This window comes from Pleurodeles waltl, chromosome 4_1 (genome assembly GCF_031143425.1).
Source record: "Pleurodeles waltl isolate 20211129_DDA chromosome 4_1, aPleWal1.hap1.20221129, whole genome shotgun sequence".
NCBI lineage: Eukaryota > Metazoa > Chordata > Amphibia > Caudata > Salamandridae > Pleurodeles > Pleurodeles waltl.
In genome coordinates, this window is record NC_090442.1 from 213,007,431 (window position 1) to 213,023,021 (window position 15,591).

The 15,591-nt window shown below is 48.1% G+C and overlaps 1 protein-coding gene across 1 annotated transcript in view; it reads right to left on the reverse strand.

Annotated features, from left to right (window-relative positions):
* Positions 1 to 15,591, reverse strand: part of NRIP2 (nuclear receptor interacting protein 2) — a 261,101-nt gene that overhangs the window by 30,641 nt on the left and 214,869 nt on the right. The window contains exon 3 of the mRNA XM_069228156.1: positions 544 to 626. Within this exon, the coding sequence (XP_069084257.1) occupies positions 544 to 626 (83 nt within the window). The remainder of the gene's footprint in view (positions 1 to 543; positions 627 to 15,591) is intronic.

Genomic DNA, 15,591 nt, shown 5'->3' on the forward strand with positions numbered 1-15,591 from the left:
TCCGCAAACGTCAGAAAGGAGGACACCGGAGCAAAGCTGCTTCCTCGACGGGGGACAAAGCGTTTTAGAGACCCTGGAGAAGTGGGGATCCAGAACACAGCAGAGAAAGGGCACAGCTATGCATAGAAAGAGCTGTGACACTAGGGGCCAGATGTAGCAAAGGTTTTTACCCATTCTGTGTCTATGGGAAAAAGTGTTCGTACATATGGCCCTAGGTGCAGTCAGTGCCATGCTTCACTGGACGTTGTAATGGGATCTACTCCTCCCCTCTTTGCAGTTCACCTTGCAAATGAACCGTGTCTCAGCAGAGTAACACACATCAGAAGTGAGGTATTCAGTACTCCTAGACCTCCTAATGCCACACAATATGTGCGCCAGATGATTGGCCGGATGGCTGTCAGAAAGGAAACGAGATGACCCAGCTGGGACCGTATGCAATAAAAGCCAGTATTTTCATTTAAAATGGTGCCCATTTATATTGCGCTTTGAAATGATTCATGCTGCTAGATATTTGAGTACAAGTAGTTTCAAGACTTCTCTTACCCCAGCGTGGTCACACAGCTACGTGAGATGAGGTTTTGCTGGCAGCCCGTGTTAATCATGGCTCTCACCTCCTGGCCCTGGCACTGGGGAGGGAATAAAAAAGAGAGATTTTGAGAGAAATAAACGACTAAATCCGCGTCTTTGCCAACAGCCTCTTGCCTTGTGTAGAGCAATGGGTGCCCGACCTCTCTATGAAATACATATTAAACCAGGGACATTAAAAGATAAGTTTTTTCAGCGATTTGCTAACTCAGAGACGACAATATTTCACTATGAAACCTTCCAGTAAAGAATTTGAAAAAATGACTCACCTTGAACAGAAAGTAACCTGCGGCCAGCGCTGGTTGTCTGGGCTCCTCGCCCTGACCCCGGCACTCTTCGTGTGTTACTCAGTGTTGGAAGGTGGGTCATTAGTTGTGTGGCCTGCACAAGTAACGAGTCCGCACTCGACCGCCACTGGAAACCAAACACCCCATTGTAGCGCTTGACTCTCATAGGGTAGCATTGCAGAGCAGTCCAAGGCTTACTCAAGGGAGGTGGTGTGGGCTAGTAATCCCCATTCACAAGCGCGCAAGCATGACTCTTAATAAATGAATGTCCAGTCTGTGCTTTTTCTTTTGATAAAGTAAAAGTACATTTATTATTCACACACACTACTCAATACTATGCAACAATCTACAAATATATACAAAGTGATAAAATCACTCTGGACCAACAGTATGTAATCTCTCAGGTCTCTTTAAGGGAAAATATAATCCAGCAATCCACATGGCAAAACAATCCCAGTGCCCCCCTTGTGACATTTGAACATTTTGACAGTATTCAACACTACAGTGCAATGATGACACCTACAGTTGTGCTTAAATACTTTCATCTTGCCAAGAGATGACTGTCAGTATCATTATTCAAATTAGCATAGTCAGGAAACATAAGAGACCAAATTCTAGCATTATAACCATCAGGATTACTTTTAGATTACTTTTTTATTACATTTGGATTACTCCTACTTAACCATGAATTAACAGAAGAATACCTGGGGCCATACCAACCTACACCTATGGTAGGCACCCTTGCACAACCAGGAACAAAAGTTCACTGAAGTTTGTGCTTCAAACATCCATCCAACCCTTGAGGGGTTATCTCTCATTTCTCCCACCCTACCTAGGGTGGGGACACCAATAGATGTTGGGGGGAGGCTGCGCTGCTCCTGCAGCTCCCCCTGTCTCCTAGTTCTCAGTTGGTGGTGGCCCCCATCTCCCTGGGACCACCACAGGCGTTTTAGGGGCTCCAACAACAGCCCCTGCCCCGCAAAGCATGCTGGGGCGGCTGAATAAATGATTAGCGGCTCTCCCGCTGCGAGGGGAGAGCCGCGGTGCCTTTTCTTTACTGCCTTTGTTTTTGGGGGTGCCGGTCCCACCCGGACACCCCCGCACCAAAAAGAGGATCCATCGTTGGAGGGCGGCTCAGGGAGCCCACCCCTGGCCGCCCCCGTCGGCTCCCCGCACGGCCAGCACCTCCGGGTGCTGCCGCGGGAACCGGCCAGCTGACTGGGAGTCTGCCCGCTCCAGCGGGCAGACTCAGGGATGTTTGCGGCCACTCGGGCCGCGTGGGGGGAGTGCAGCGGCACTCCCTCTTCCTCCGTGCGTCTTCGGGGCCCCGGGATGGGATCCGGGGCCCCTCCTCCTTGTAACGGGGAGCGCGACGGCGCTCCCCGGAGTCCTCCTCTTCTCGGGGCCCCGTGATGGGGTCCGGGGCCCCTCTCCTCCTCAGTGGGGAGCGCGACGGCACTCCTCCAGGCCCTCTTCTGTTCGGGGCCCCGGGATGGGGACCGGGGCCCCGATGGCCATTTTCACGGGGAGCGCGACGGCGCTCCCCGACTTCTCTTCCGCTGGGGGGTGCGCGACGGAGCCCCCCCCCATTACTCCTTTCTTCACGGGGAGCGCGACGGCGCTCCCCGGCTGGTCTTTGCCGCTGGGGCCCCCGGGATGGGGTCCCCTGTCCACAGCGGCAGGGGGTGCGCGACGGCGCCCCCCCATTCAACGTCCAACACGGGACCAGGCTTCACGGGGCCCTGGGATGGGGTCCGGGCCCCTTCTTCTTCAGAGAGGGGGAGTGCGACGACACTCCCCTGTTCTCCTCTTCTTCCTGGGCAGCCCCCCAGGCTCTGGGGGCACAGTCGCAAGCAGCTGCGGAGCTCCACACGCTCGTAGCTGTTTTCTCAAAGGTCAAAGGTCGCCATTCTTTGTCGTGGGATATCTCGGGCCCCCAAGGGCCAATTTTCTTCTTTCTGCTCCTGGTGACAAGCCCTTGCCACCAGGAGTACTCTCCTTAGGCCTCCTGGCCTGGAAGGGTCCCAGATCATCAGGGAGCCAGTCCCACTGACTCCTGCGCCAATCTTTCCTCTGGGTTCCCTCTTTTCCTTCTGGGCAGCGCGCTCTCCTTGCGCTAGCCCAGTCCTTCCCCCAACTAGTCCTCTGGGGGGGTAAGGGGGCCAGCTTGCCTGGCCCTGGTATTCGCCTCGCTGGCCTGGGATCGTTCAGGGGCAGAGTCCCTGCCCCAAGGGCAGTCAGGAGGTTCTTCCTTCCAGTTGTCCATGACGCCCGTCTGCAGTCCCAGTGTCCAGCAGTGAAGCACAGCCAAGAGAGAGAGAGCTCTCCCCTATGCAGGACCTTTTAAGTGGGGGCGGAAGTGTCCAGCAGGTCTGCACCTCTGGCCTATCCAGATGTGCCACATCACTTCCTTGCCCCCGTCCCCTCCTTCTTGCACAGTCTTCTGGGATAGCTCAAGATGGCATCCTCCAGGAGTTAGTTGCCACATGTGCTCTGAAAGTCTCAGCCCCTCCTACCTGACATTCCTCGCAGGGCTTCTCCAGCCTGCTCCTGGCACGGAATGACAGCTGGCTGATTGATGCTAGGCCCTGCTCCAGCAACTGGACAGAGCAGTAATTGACCCAAATCCTGAGCTGAGGCAGAGAAAGATGACATCCCTGGATGACCCATAAGTTGTACAACTATGCTCCTGTAACCTACTGCATCATTCTTTTCTTACAGGTTACAGTATACTTTGGTGTGACTCTGGTCTCGGTGGACCCCAGAGAACTGGAGTTGCACCCTAGGCCCTCCTTTCCCATTGACATTCAATGGAGTATCCCCCCAATGCAAATATCTTAAGCACCCTGACATTGGCATTAAACTGGGTGTCCCTACCGTGAAAAGACAGTAAGCACACTGACTCTCCCTCACATGTATACACCCCTCTCATGAGACCTACTCCAGGTCACCACCCACTCTGCATAGTTCCTCCTGCACCAGGACTACCTAAGCGCAGTTCTAGGGCTGCGCACACTAGGAATCCTCCTCTCACAGCCCTCACATGGGTGCACATCCATGCGCACACATGATCACATGTAACCTGCCCGGGGCCTCCTGCCTTGCTGCGCCACAGCAGCCTTTCCTTAGCACGGCGACTCCAGCGGAAAACACGTGCAGTCCATTTTACCATGTGTTTATTGTGCGGGAGTCACCTCATAGGAGGCGTCCTCACAGTAAACAGTCAAAAACCAGGTGGTCAAAAATCGAAAAATCAGGGCAGTCCTGATGGTCAGAACCGTCCTCTAACACACGCCGCGCCCAGCTGATTCCTACGGGGAAGACGCAGCCACCACACGTGGGCAGTCGACACCTGGTCAGCGATAACAAGTGACGAGGGGTTCTGACCAAACACCCTCCTCGCCAATTGTCTGCGACCTCTAACACTTGATGCTGGTCATCGGCTACTAGGACCACCTCCTTTGCCCAACCATGAGATCACCTTACCTGGTCAGTGCAACATTAGGCCTACCCTTGCCCGGGGTCACGCAACACTACGCCCCTCACTCCGTTGGACACGGGTACAGTGCCTCAGCACTGCGGCCTCCACCTTGAGTAGGTGTAGAGCCTACTCCTCGGGCCACTGGCTGGTCCCCCTTCTGGAGTTTACTCCACCCAGTGCCCTCCTTCCTTGGGATCCCTGCATCCTGAAAAAAATGCAGACTCATCGGACCCTCTCCCTCAGCCTGCAGCTGGGGTCTTTGCTGCCACCACCCTTTCGGGACGACTGCCTTCCCTCGTGGAAGAACAGCCCACTCTGAACTTCTTGGTACGTCTCCCTCACAGAGAAGCACCACTGGCCCGGGTCTGGCTCCCAGAAAAGTCACCAGTCCGGCCTTACTACCGCACGGGTAGCGTTGGAGGAGAAGCACTGTGGGTACCTCGTCAGGCAACCCCCAAGTCCCTCCTCCCCTCTTGGTAGCTCCGCATGGAACCCACCCGAGAACCTAGACCCTACCCTTGTTCTCCTCCGTGAGAACAGGGCCTACGCCCCCGCCGTCTCTAGGGAATGAGCTCTACCCCCTAGAGCACCCTTGGAGGACCCGTGAGCCCTGGGTCAGCTTCACACAGGCCCACTTCCTTGGGCCCTCCCACGTCTCCCAGCCTCAAGTCAGGAGACCTCCCAGGAACTCTCCAGATTCCTGGCTCGCTAGCGCCACCCTGCACGGGAGCACAGGGTCCCTTCACTTAAGATAGGCCCCACCTGGCTCCAGGTGACAGCTAACAGCACCACGGCAGGCGGACCCACCTGTGGCACCCGTCTGAGGGGACACCCTCCCCAGCCCTTGCCACCTTACAGGACCCCAGGACGCACCCTGGGGCTGGGACACCAACGGTGTACCACGCAGGGGTCCGCTAAGTAAAGGCCTCTGCCGCCTGTCACTCATCGACAGCTCAGACGCCCCCTAACAGACGTGGCTCCCTGCCCCCTTCCCTTCTCCCGGGGCCTGACCCCACAGGACCTACCTGACTGGTCAGGCGGTTGGGCATCACCCCAACCACCACCTCAGGTTTCAACCCTCCTTACTCCAGGATGACATCCTTCCGTTTCCTTGGGTAGTTTCCTACCCTACCCTGACACCTCAGGGTCCACTGCTGACTCCCCCTGACTCTTCAGGGTTAGTCACTTAGCCCACCTAGGGAACCTAGGGGCTAACACCGCACTTCCTTCGGGGCCTCCCATTACCATGGATCACCCCAGGGTCCCTCACCCTCCCCACCAGATAACCTAGGGGGATCAAGGGAATCACAACTTCCTTGCACCCTCCCACGACTATGGGAACACCTGTCTGGGTTCCCTCCTCCGGGAACTCTTCGGGGGTGTCACTACCTGTGGGTTTGAAATCATCCGCCTCCACCCTTCCGGTGGATTTAGCCTGCGCCAATGGCGGGTAAACAAAATCTCTTCAGGAAGACTGACTAGCTGAGGCCCCCTCCCTTTGGAAACCGGTCTTATCCTCAGCAAGCATAAGAATTTCCCGGGGCCCCCCTAACCACTTCCTAACCCACATAGTCAGGCCGCCCTACCATCCCAGTCTGTGATGTGGGTATCAGTTGCTGTCCCTAAACCTTTAGAGAAACCCCCCCCTCGTGCGGGTCCAATGTGTGTAGTGTTAAGAGTTCAAAAGGATAACCTATGGCCTATAACACTTTGTGAACATTTCTTGGAACGCTTCCTCCTGGCACCCTGTCACTTTGTGCAAACAAACTAGTCCTAACAACACAGTTAAAACCCTTACTTTTCATTTTCTCACTTGACATATGCGTGCACAGGGCTTTCCCTTCTCATACCTCTAGTTCACATGAACAAACCTTTGAACCCTTCTTAGAGCCTTACGCTCTCATATTTGCTCATTACTGCATAGGCAAAGTGTGGTAAAACTGGACTTATCAAGCGCCATAAATGCATACTGGAATGGGATACTATGTTTCCCGCCGCTGAACACCAAATGTTGGAAGGTGGGTCATTAGTTGTGTGGCCTGCACAAGTAACGAGTCCGCACACGACCGCCACTGGGAACCAAACACCCCATTGTAGCGCTTGACTCTCATAGGGTATTGCAGAGCAGTCCAAAGCTTACTCAAGGGAGGTGGTGTGGGCTAGTAATCTCCATTCACAAGCACGCAAGCATGACTTTTAATAAATGAATGTCCAGTCTGTGCTTTTTCTTTTGATAAAGTAAAAGTACATTTATTATTCACACACACTACTCAATACTATGCAACAATCTACAAATATATACAAAGTGATAAAATCACTCTGGACCAACAGTATGTAATCTCTCAGGTCTCCTTAAGGGAAAATATAATCCAACAATCCACATGGCTAAACAATCCCAGTGCCCCCCTTGCAACATTTGAACATTTTGACAGTATTCAACACTACAGTGCAATGATGACACCTACAGTTGTGATTAAATACTTTCATCTTGCCAAGAGATGACTGTCAGTATCATTATTCAAATTAGCATAGTCAGGAAACATAAGAGACCAAATTCTAGCATTATAACCATCAGGATTACTTTTAGATTACATTTGGATTACTCCTACTTAACCATGAATTAACAGTAGAATACCTGGGGCCATACCAACCTACACCTATGGGATGCACCCTTGCACAACCAGGAACAAAAGTTCACTGAAGCTTGTGCTTCAAACATCCATCCAACCCTTGAGGGGTTATCTCTCATGTATCCCACCCTACCTAGGGTGGGGACACCAACAGATGTTGGGGGGAGGCTGCGCTGCTCCTGCAGCTCCCCCTGTCTCCTAGTTCTCAGTTGGTGGTGGCCCCCATCTCCCTGGGACCACCACAGGCGTTTTAGGGGCTCCAACAACAGCCCCTGCCCCGCAAAGCATGCTGGGGCGGCTGAATAAATGATTAGCGGCTCTCCCGCTGCGAGGGGAGAGCCACGGTGCCTTTTCTTTACTGCCTTTGTTTTTGGGGGTGCCGGTCCCACCCGGACACCCCCGCACCAAAAAGAGGATCCCTCGTTGGAGGGTGGCTCAGGGAGCCCACCCCTGGCCGCCCCCGCCGGCTCCCAGCACGGCCAGCATCTCCGGGTGCTGCCGCGGGAACCGGCCAGCTGACTGGGAGTCTGCCCGCTCCAGCGGGCAGACTCAGGGATGTTTGCGGACACTCGGGCCGCGCGGGGGGTGTGCAGAGGCACTCCCCCTTCCTCTGTGTGTCTTTGGGGCCCCGGGATGGGATCCGGGGCCCCTCCTCCTTGTAACGGGGAGCGCGACGGCACTCCCCGGAGTCCTCCTCTTCTCGGGCCCCGGGATGGGGTCCGGGGCCCTGATGGCCACATTCACAGGGAGCGCGGCGGCGCTCCCCGACTTCTCTTCGGCTGGGGGTGCGCGCCGGCGCACCCCCACTCCTGCCTCTTCTCGGGGCCCCGGGATGGGGTCCGGGGCCCCCTTTTTAGCCATCTTCACGGGGAGCGCGACGGCGCTCCCCGACTTCCCTTCTGCTGGGGGGTGCGCGACGGCCCCCCCTCCCATTACTCCTTTCTTCACGGGGAGCGCGACGGCGCTCCCCGGCTGGTCTTCGCCGCTGGGGGCCCCGGGATGGGGTCCGGGGTCCCCTGTCCACAGCGGCAGGGGGTGCGCGACGGCGCCCCCCCCATTCAACGTCCAACACGGGACCAGGCTTCACGGGGCCCCGGGATGGAGTCCGGGGCCCCTTCTTCTTCAGAGAGGGGGAGTGCGACGACACTCCCCTGTTCTCCTCTTCTTCCTGGGCTGCCCCCCAGGCCCTGGCCCACCCTGGGGGCACAGTCGCAAGCAGCTGCGGAGCTCCACACGCTTCGTAGCTGTTTTCTCAAAGGTCGCCATTTTTTGTCCTGGGATATCTCGGGCCCCCAAGGGCCGATTTTCTTCTTTCTTGTGTCGTTCCGCTCCTGGTGACAAGCCCTTGCCACCAGGAGTACTCTCCTTAGGCCTCCTGGCCTGGAAGGGTCCCAGATCATCAGGGAGCCAGTCCCACTGACTCCTGCGCCAATCTTTCCTCTGCGTTCCCTCTTTTCCTTCTGGGCAGCGCGCTCTCCTTGCGCTAGCCCAGTCCTTCCCCCAACTAGTCCTCTGGGGGGGTAAGGGGGCCAGCTTGCCTGGCCCTGGCATTCGCCTCGCTGGCCTGGGATCCTTCAGGGGCAGAGTCCCTGCCCCAAGGGCAGTCAGGAGGTTCTTCCTTCCAGTTGTCCATGACGCCCGTCTGCAGTCCCAGTGTCCAGCAGTGAAGCACAGCCAAGAGAGAGAGCTCTCCCCTGTGCAGGACCTTTTAAGTGGGGGCGGAAGTGTCGAGCAGGTCTTCACCTCTGGCCTATCCAGATGTGCCACATCACTTCCTTGCCCCCGTCCCCTCCTTCTTGCACAGTCTTCTGGGATAGCTCAAGATGGCATCCTCCAGGAGTTAGTTGCCACATGTGCTCTGAAAGTCTCAGCCCCTCCTACCTGACATTCCTCGAAGGGCTTCTCCAGCCTGCTCCTGGCACGGAATGACAGCTGGCTGATTGATGCTAGGCCCTGCTCCAGCAACTGGACAGAGCAGTAATTGGCCCTAATCCTGAGCTGAGGCAGAGAAAGATGACATCCCTGGATGACCCATAAGTTGTACAACTATGCTCCTGTAACCTACTGCATCATTCTTTTCTTACAGGTTACAGTATACTTTGGTGTGACTCTGGTCTCGGTGGACCCCAGAGAACTGGAGTTGCACCCTAGGCCCTCCTTTCCCATTGACATTCAATGGAGTATCCCCCCAATGCAAATATCTTAAGCACCCTGACATTGGCATTGAACTGGGTGTCCCTACCGTGAAAAGACAGTAAGCACACTGACTCTCCCTCACATGTATACACCCCTCTCATGAGACGTACTCCAGGTCACCACCCACTCTGCATAGTTCCTCCTGCACCAGGACTACCTAAGCGCAGTTCTAGGGCTGCGCACACTAGGAATCTTCCTCTCACAGCCCTCACATGGGTGCACATCCATGCGCACACATGATCACATGTAACCTGCCCGGGGACTCCTGCCTTGCTGCGCCACAGCAGCCTTTCCTTAGCACGGCGACTCCAGCGGAAAACACGTGCAGTCCATTTTACCATGTGTTTATTGTGCGGGAGTCACCTCATAGGAGGCGTCCTCACAGTAAACAGTCAAAAACCAGGTGGTCAAAAATCGAAAAATCAGGGCAGTCCTGATGGTCAGAACCGTCCTCTAACACTCAGCTTCAGTCCCTTCCTTTCAAGACTTTGTGCATCACTTAGTCATGGGCAGTTTGACCCCCAAAACTGCCAAACCCGTGCGAATATAATCTATGTCCGGGATGGGAATCCTATCTTGATACATGTTACTTCTGAAAATAAGCTCCCTAAGAGAGGGTAATTACGTCCTCCGGTCCTGGATAAAGAGCTCCACTGGTCCAGGTAAGTGAAATAGTAATTTATTTGACGTAAGTAAATAAAATATCGCCGCCCTATCCGGAGAAATCCCAGACCAACCACCCTCAATGGAATTCTGATGTGCTCTGTTCCAGATCACGAACCAACACCAAGATTCCACATTAGATACCACACATTCCACTTTGTTAACAATTGAATATAATACATTCATTAATTTCCATTAAAACATTCATTTCCATGCATTAATCAAATATGTCTATATACATATATTCTTATGACGTTAATACTATTAAATAAAGAGAAAAATATGAAACATCATAGAACCAATAAAGAGAAACATATGATACATTTTAAAACCACTATGAGTGTTTGATACCTATATGCTCTTGCTAAAGCAGATGTCTTAATTAGAAATAATTAATTAATGTTATCGTATTTTGAATAATGACTTATGTAGAACAATGAATAACATAGAAAAAAAATGTGCACGTTTGAAAATGTGACCTCGGAGATTGGCCACTAGTGTTCATATAATTAATCCACCTGAAATATTAACAATGCATACTAAAGGATATGAATTATATTATTGCTTAATTAATTGTAGGCCTTAACTTAGCGAGTGCTTTGGCCTAGTTTACCAGACCTCATGCAAAAGCTGTATTTCTTAGTGTTTAATAGAAAATGCTGACAGAGTGAGCTAACTATGAAATGCTCAATGTTTTAATAAAATGCTTAGCAGAAGCTTTTCATGGGAACCGACGGACAGGAGATGAGGCCTCTCATAAAGTAACTAAATGTGTGTCAAAGGGTTCCATTCCCAGGATGCGAACAATGAAGACACTGACTGGAGACGAAGATGCAACAAAATTGATACCTGGTGAGCCGGATGATGAGAACGTCGTAAAGCAGACCTATCAACGACATGTGAACTGTGAAATATTAAAATTCATAGATTTGGTAAAGGGACATTATTGGGTAGAGTAATAACATACGATTAATTGACCGATTGGAAATTGAGGGATGATTTCGGGAACTTTGATACAACAACGTGACAGAGGGAAAGGACTTCAGATCTTACCCCATTATGAACTGCGATATTGAGAAGAAGAAATTCGAGATTCTGTCATTGGGCTCATACTCTCTGACTGAGAGCCTGATATTTTGCTGATCGACTGGTGACCTGAGGACGAAGACTGATTCTGTTTGCTGACCCATATCATGGATAGGTAGATAGGACAATGACTGAACTGCATTTTCATGCCTTTTCTTTCTAGGTACCATCTGTGCTGACTTAATACTTTTCTTTAGGTAGATGTTTTCCAAATTTGTGTTCTAAATTGTTTGCATGAAGCCCCACATGCTGATGCTAATTGGTGCTAGCTTAGGTTACTCATGTGACGACTGACAAAATACAGGGACAAATGGTTGACGGACTATCTTGCTGAACTTGATGGATGTCATAGTTTTTTTTACTCAATTGGGTTTATTAATGTCTTGTGTTGATGCCTCAGAATGTCTTTTGATTGAAGCTTTGATTAGATCACGTCTTCTGCGACTTTCTGATTAGCAAGTGTTATTGGAACTGATTTGATTAGAGTTGATGATTAAAATTCATGACATAGTATTGTTAACGAATAGGGAATAAACTTACAAAATTTATACCTAATGGTGTGGTTATTCATGGCTGAAGAGTCATGGTGAGTGAAAATTTACTGACTCCATTGATTATTATTAATTTGACTAATGGTTATTGATTATTGTGTGTTGATTTCTGATTCTGTGTCGAAGCTATGGTAAGAACACCCTATAGGAATCAAAAGGTTCGACTTATAGGCGTCCCCTTGTAAGTTTACTTATCTTATTAAAGACCGATGCGCCAACATTATCCTACTTCATATGGCAGTCTTGCAACCATTTTGGAGTATGTATAAGCGCTGAGAACGCTGATGTATAACTGACCGATCAAACTTCAGTGAGTCCTCAGCATTCACTGAAGTACTGCCTTCTTCTAGACGCCCAGGAATATCAAGTAGAATGTCACTCTCCTTACTGCTGTCAACCATCACATGTTTATCAACCTTCTTGTTTACGTTACCTTTTCTAAGACATTCTGGAACCTTAACCACTTTGCTCATACTCCAAACATTCCCATCTGATAATTCTATCACCCGATTACCAATGCTTACAATTTCCATAAGCTCTGAAAACCTAGATTCTCCAGACTTAACTAATCTGCCTTCCTTTACCCGCCCCCATTCACCTACTCTCAAATCATGTAACTTTTTGCAGGATTTTTCTCTTTGACACATTGGTACTTCCCTATTCCAGACCCTTCAGTCAAGTTTCTCCCTTTCACAACACCCCTTGCTTCATCTTTAAGGTCCAACATCCAAGATTGTCTTAAGTTATATATAAGTGGTCTTCCTCTCATTTTCTCAAAAGGTGCTCTCTCTCCAGGTAACCTGGGTGTGGCAGAATAGCTCCATAATAGGTCATTGATGGTTGAATAACAATTGTTCACATTAATACTAGCGAATTGCAATACTACCTTAACACCTTAATCCATCTTTCTACAAGTCCATTGCTTTGCGGGTAATAAAAAGATGTCTCAATATGATCTATGCAATGTCTTGATAGAAATTAAATCATCTCCCTAGATGTTAGTTGGACACCATTATCGTTTAACAGGCTTTTGGGAAAGTCTTCCCTTTCAAAAACCTCCTCCATAAAGTCAATTAGACATTTAGATGTCACTTGTCTAACAATTATCAACTCAGGACACTGAGAGATCTGATTAATTAACACATTAGAGTATACTTGAGAGTTAGACAGACATATTGGACCTCCTATGTCAAATGAAATTCTCTCCCAAATCCTACGAGCATAGATAATGTCGTTTTAACATAAATAATTTTCTTTTCAGGTTTGTCACTTCTGGTACATTCTATGCAAAAGCCTACTTTATTTTCAACACTTCTGTCTACTCCAGGCCACCAATAATCACGTCTGATATTCCTCTTCATACTACTTATAGCTAGGTGCCCTTCATGTGCCATATTTAACACCATCTCCTGCACACTTTCAGGAACCACAATTTGTTCACCACAAAACAATACTCCTTTTAATTCTGATGATTCTTCAGCTACATGAAAGCATGATAACACATTTTCTCCCACTTCTTTTTTTATTAAGACATTTGTTTTTTATGTATTCCTATACTCTTAGAATTTCCTCATCTTCCAAACAAGCATTTTGCCACTGAAATTCAGATATGTATCCACTTGAAACTTCACAGATGGATATAACTCTCTCCCAAATCATCATCTCTAATATTTGTCTCATTCAAATCATTAACTGGTAGACGAGATAAACAATAAGCTAATATATTTCTGGAACCTGGTGCATGTTATATGTTAAAATGTAATTCTTGAAGTTTATATTGCCCTCAAGCAACTCTAGGCGTGGCTCTTTTACAACCTTTGGTTGTGAACAAATGTACTCAAGGTCGGTGATCTGTCATATCTCTTAATGGTACACCATATACATATTTCTAACATATTTTTCCCCCACCAACATGCCAGAGTATCTTTTTCTAACATGTAGTATTTTAAATCTGCATTTCTCAGTGGTCTCGAAGCGTACGCAACAATTGCTAACTTTCCATCAAGGTATTGCAAAAGAACAGCTGCAATACCCACATTACTAGCATCCGTCATAATAACAGACTTACATTTCGTGTCAAATGATGCTTGAGCAGGAGCTCTGACAATAGCTTTCTTTAGACCATGAAACTCTGCTTTGCATTTTTCAGCCCATACAAATTTTTCATTTTTTCCATAAGTTCTCTCATGTTCTTTGTTTTTTCTGAGAATAAAGGAATATGCTTTGCATAATATTCTGAAATCCCTAAAAATGAGCTAAGCTTTTCACAGTATGGGGAGCATATGGCTCTAACTAGACTTTGTTTGGGAGATATATCTTCTATATGGCTCTAACTAGACTTTGCTTGGGAGATATATCTTCTATACTGATGTTATGACCTAAATATTCTACCAAATCCTTTTCAACTTTACATGTGTCTATGCTTCAGGTTAAACCATTCCTTTCAAGGACTGATAGCACTTTGTTCTTTTTTTGTTTTTCCCTCAAGCCAATATATCTTCTTGGAAATATACAACATTTTTTTCATCCTTAAATAAATTATGCATCAACCTTTAAAATACAGCTCATGCTGAAGTAACTCCAAGGGCATTCTTTTGTAATGATACGCACCCTTTGGCGTTATAAAAGATCTATAATATCTACTTTCATCATGCAAAGCTATCTGATGAAACACATTTGTTAAATCTAATGTGGAGAATACAGTTACACCCCTTAATAAGGAAAACATTTCACTAATACTGGGTAGGGGATGACGATATACCCACACACAATCATTTAGATCCCTTGAGCCCATGCAAAGTCTTCTCTTCTCATTTGGTTTATGCACAACTACAACTGGTGATAATCACTCGAATGATTCAATTCTTCTATTATGTCCAGAAAAACAAAGCATTTTCAACTCTTCCTTAAATGCATCTCACATTGATAATGGCACATTACGGACCTTATGGTTTTCTTTTAGAATAATTTAATGAACAACATTTTTTAATAATCCCAAACCAGGAGACAAAACATTTGGACACAGATCAGCCTAATTCAAAGCTTTTTGATCATTTACCTGTGGTACTAGATCATCATACCCTAGAACTTGGTCAGGGTGATTAGGGTTCAATATTATCATTAGATCCCTCTGTTGTAGCCACTCCAAAAGACATGAACCTTCTTTAGCCACATAAATCTGAGCATCAATCATTTTCCTTCATAGTTGAGGGTTGACTCAAATATCATATTACATCGATTAGTTTATTACCATTACACACTAACCTCATGAGTGGTAACAATTTTACATTTGGGAATGATGGGAGTAAATCATCACCAATCACAGTATGAAGCATCTTTTCTTATTTGACGTACACACACATAAAATTAAATTTTCTGGCTCATCATCATTTTGATTTCACTGATTGGGTTGTTGCCTAGCCTAATCATCTTATTTCTATTTATAGCTCTTCTTTTGCACGTTCTATTATAGTTCCTGTAAATGTGTCCTATGGCAGGACACATCTTGTCATTGGCTAAATGTCCAGCTAACCCACATTTAAAACATGAATATTCTTTCTTTTCAGTATTATCACTACCTCCCTGCAAATTTCCCAGGGATCCCTTTTTATTTCTTACTGATTCTTTCTTACCATCTGTGCTATTTCTGTGTTATTCAGGACTAACTGTTTCATACCTCGCTTCATATCTTCATATTGGTGACGATATCAATAACTTTTTCCAGACTTAAATCATCTACCAAAAGCAACTTTTCTTGTAATTTGGAATCGGAAGTCTTGTGTACCTTCTTGTCGCGATTCATTTGCTCCTGAAACACTCCATAATTACATTTAGGGGATAGAATTCTTAGATCATCAACAAATGCATCAGTTGACTTACTGGGTAATTTACTTCTTCCCAAAAATGTATATTGTGCTACTACCTCGTTAACTCTTTTTTTATAATATAAATCTATTTTTTGAATGGCATCTTCGTACACATCGATTTCCGGTTTTTTCTCATCCTCTGTCCTTAATGAGAGTGGGTCATTTAAAATATGTCTACCTTCTGCACCACAACAATGTTTTAATATAGCAAACGTACGTTTGTCTGTATATATCTTCCCTCCAATA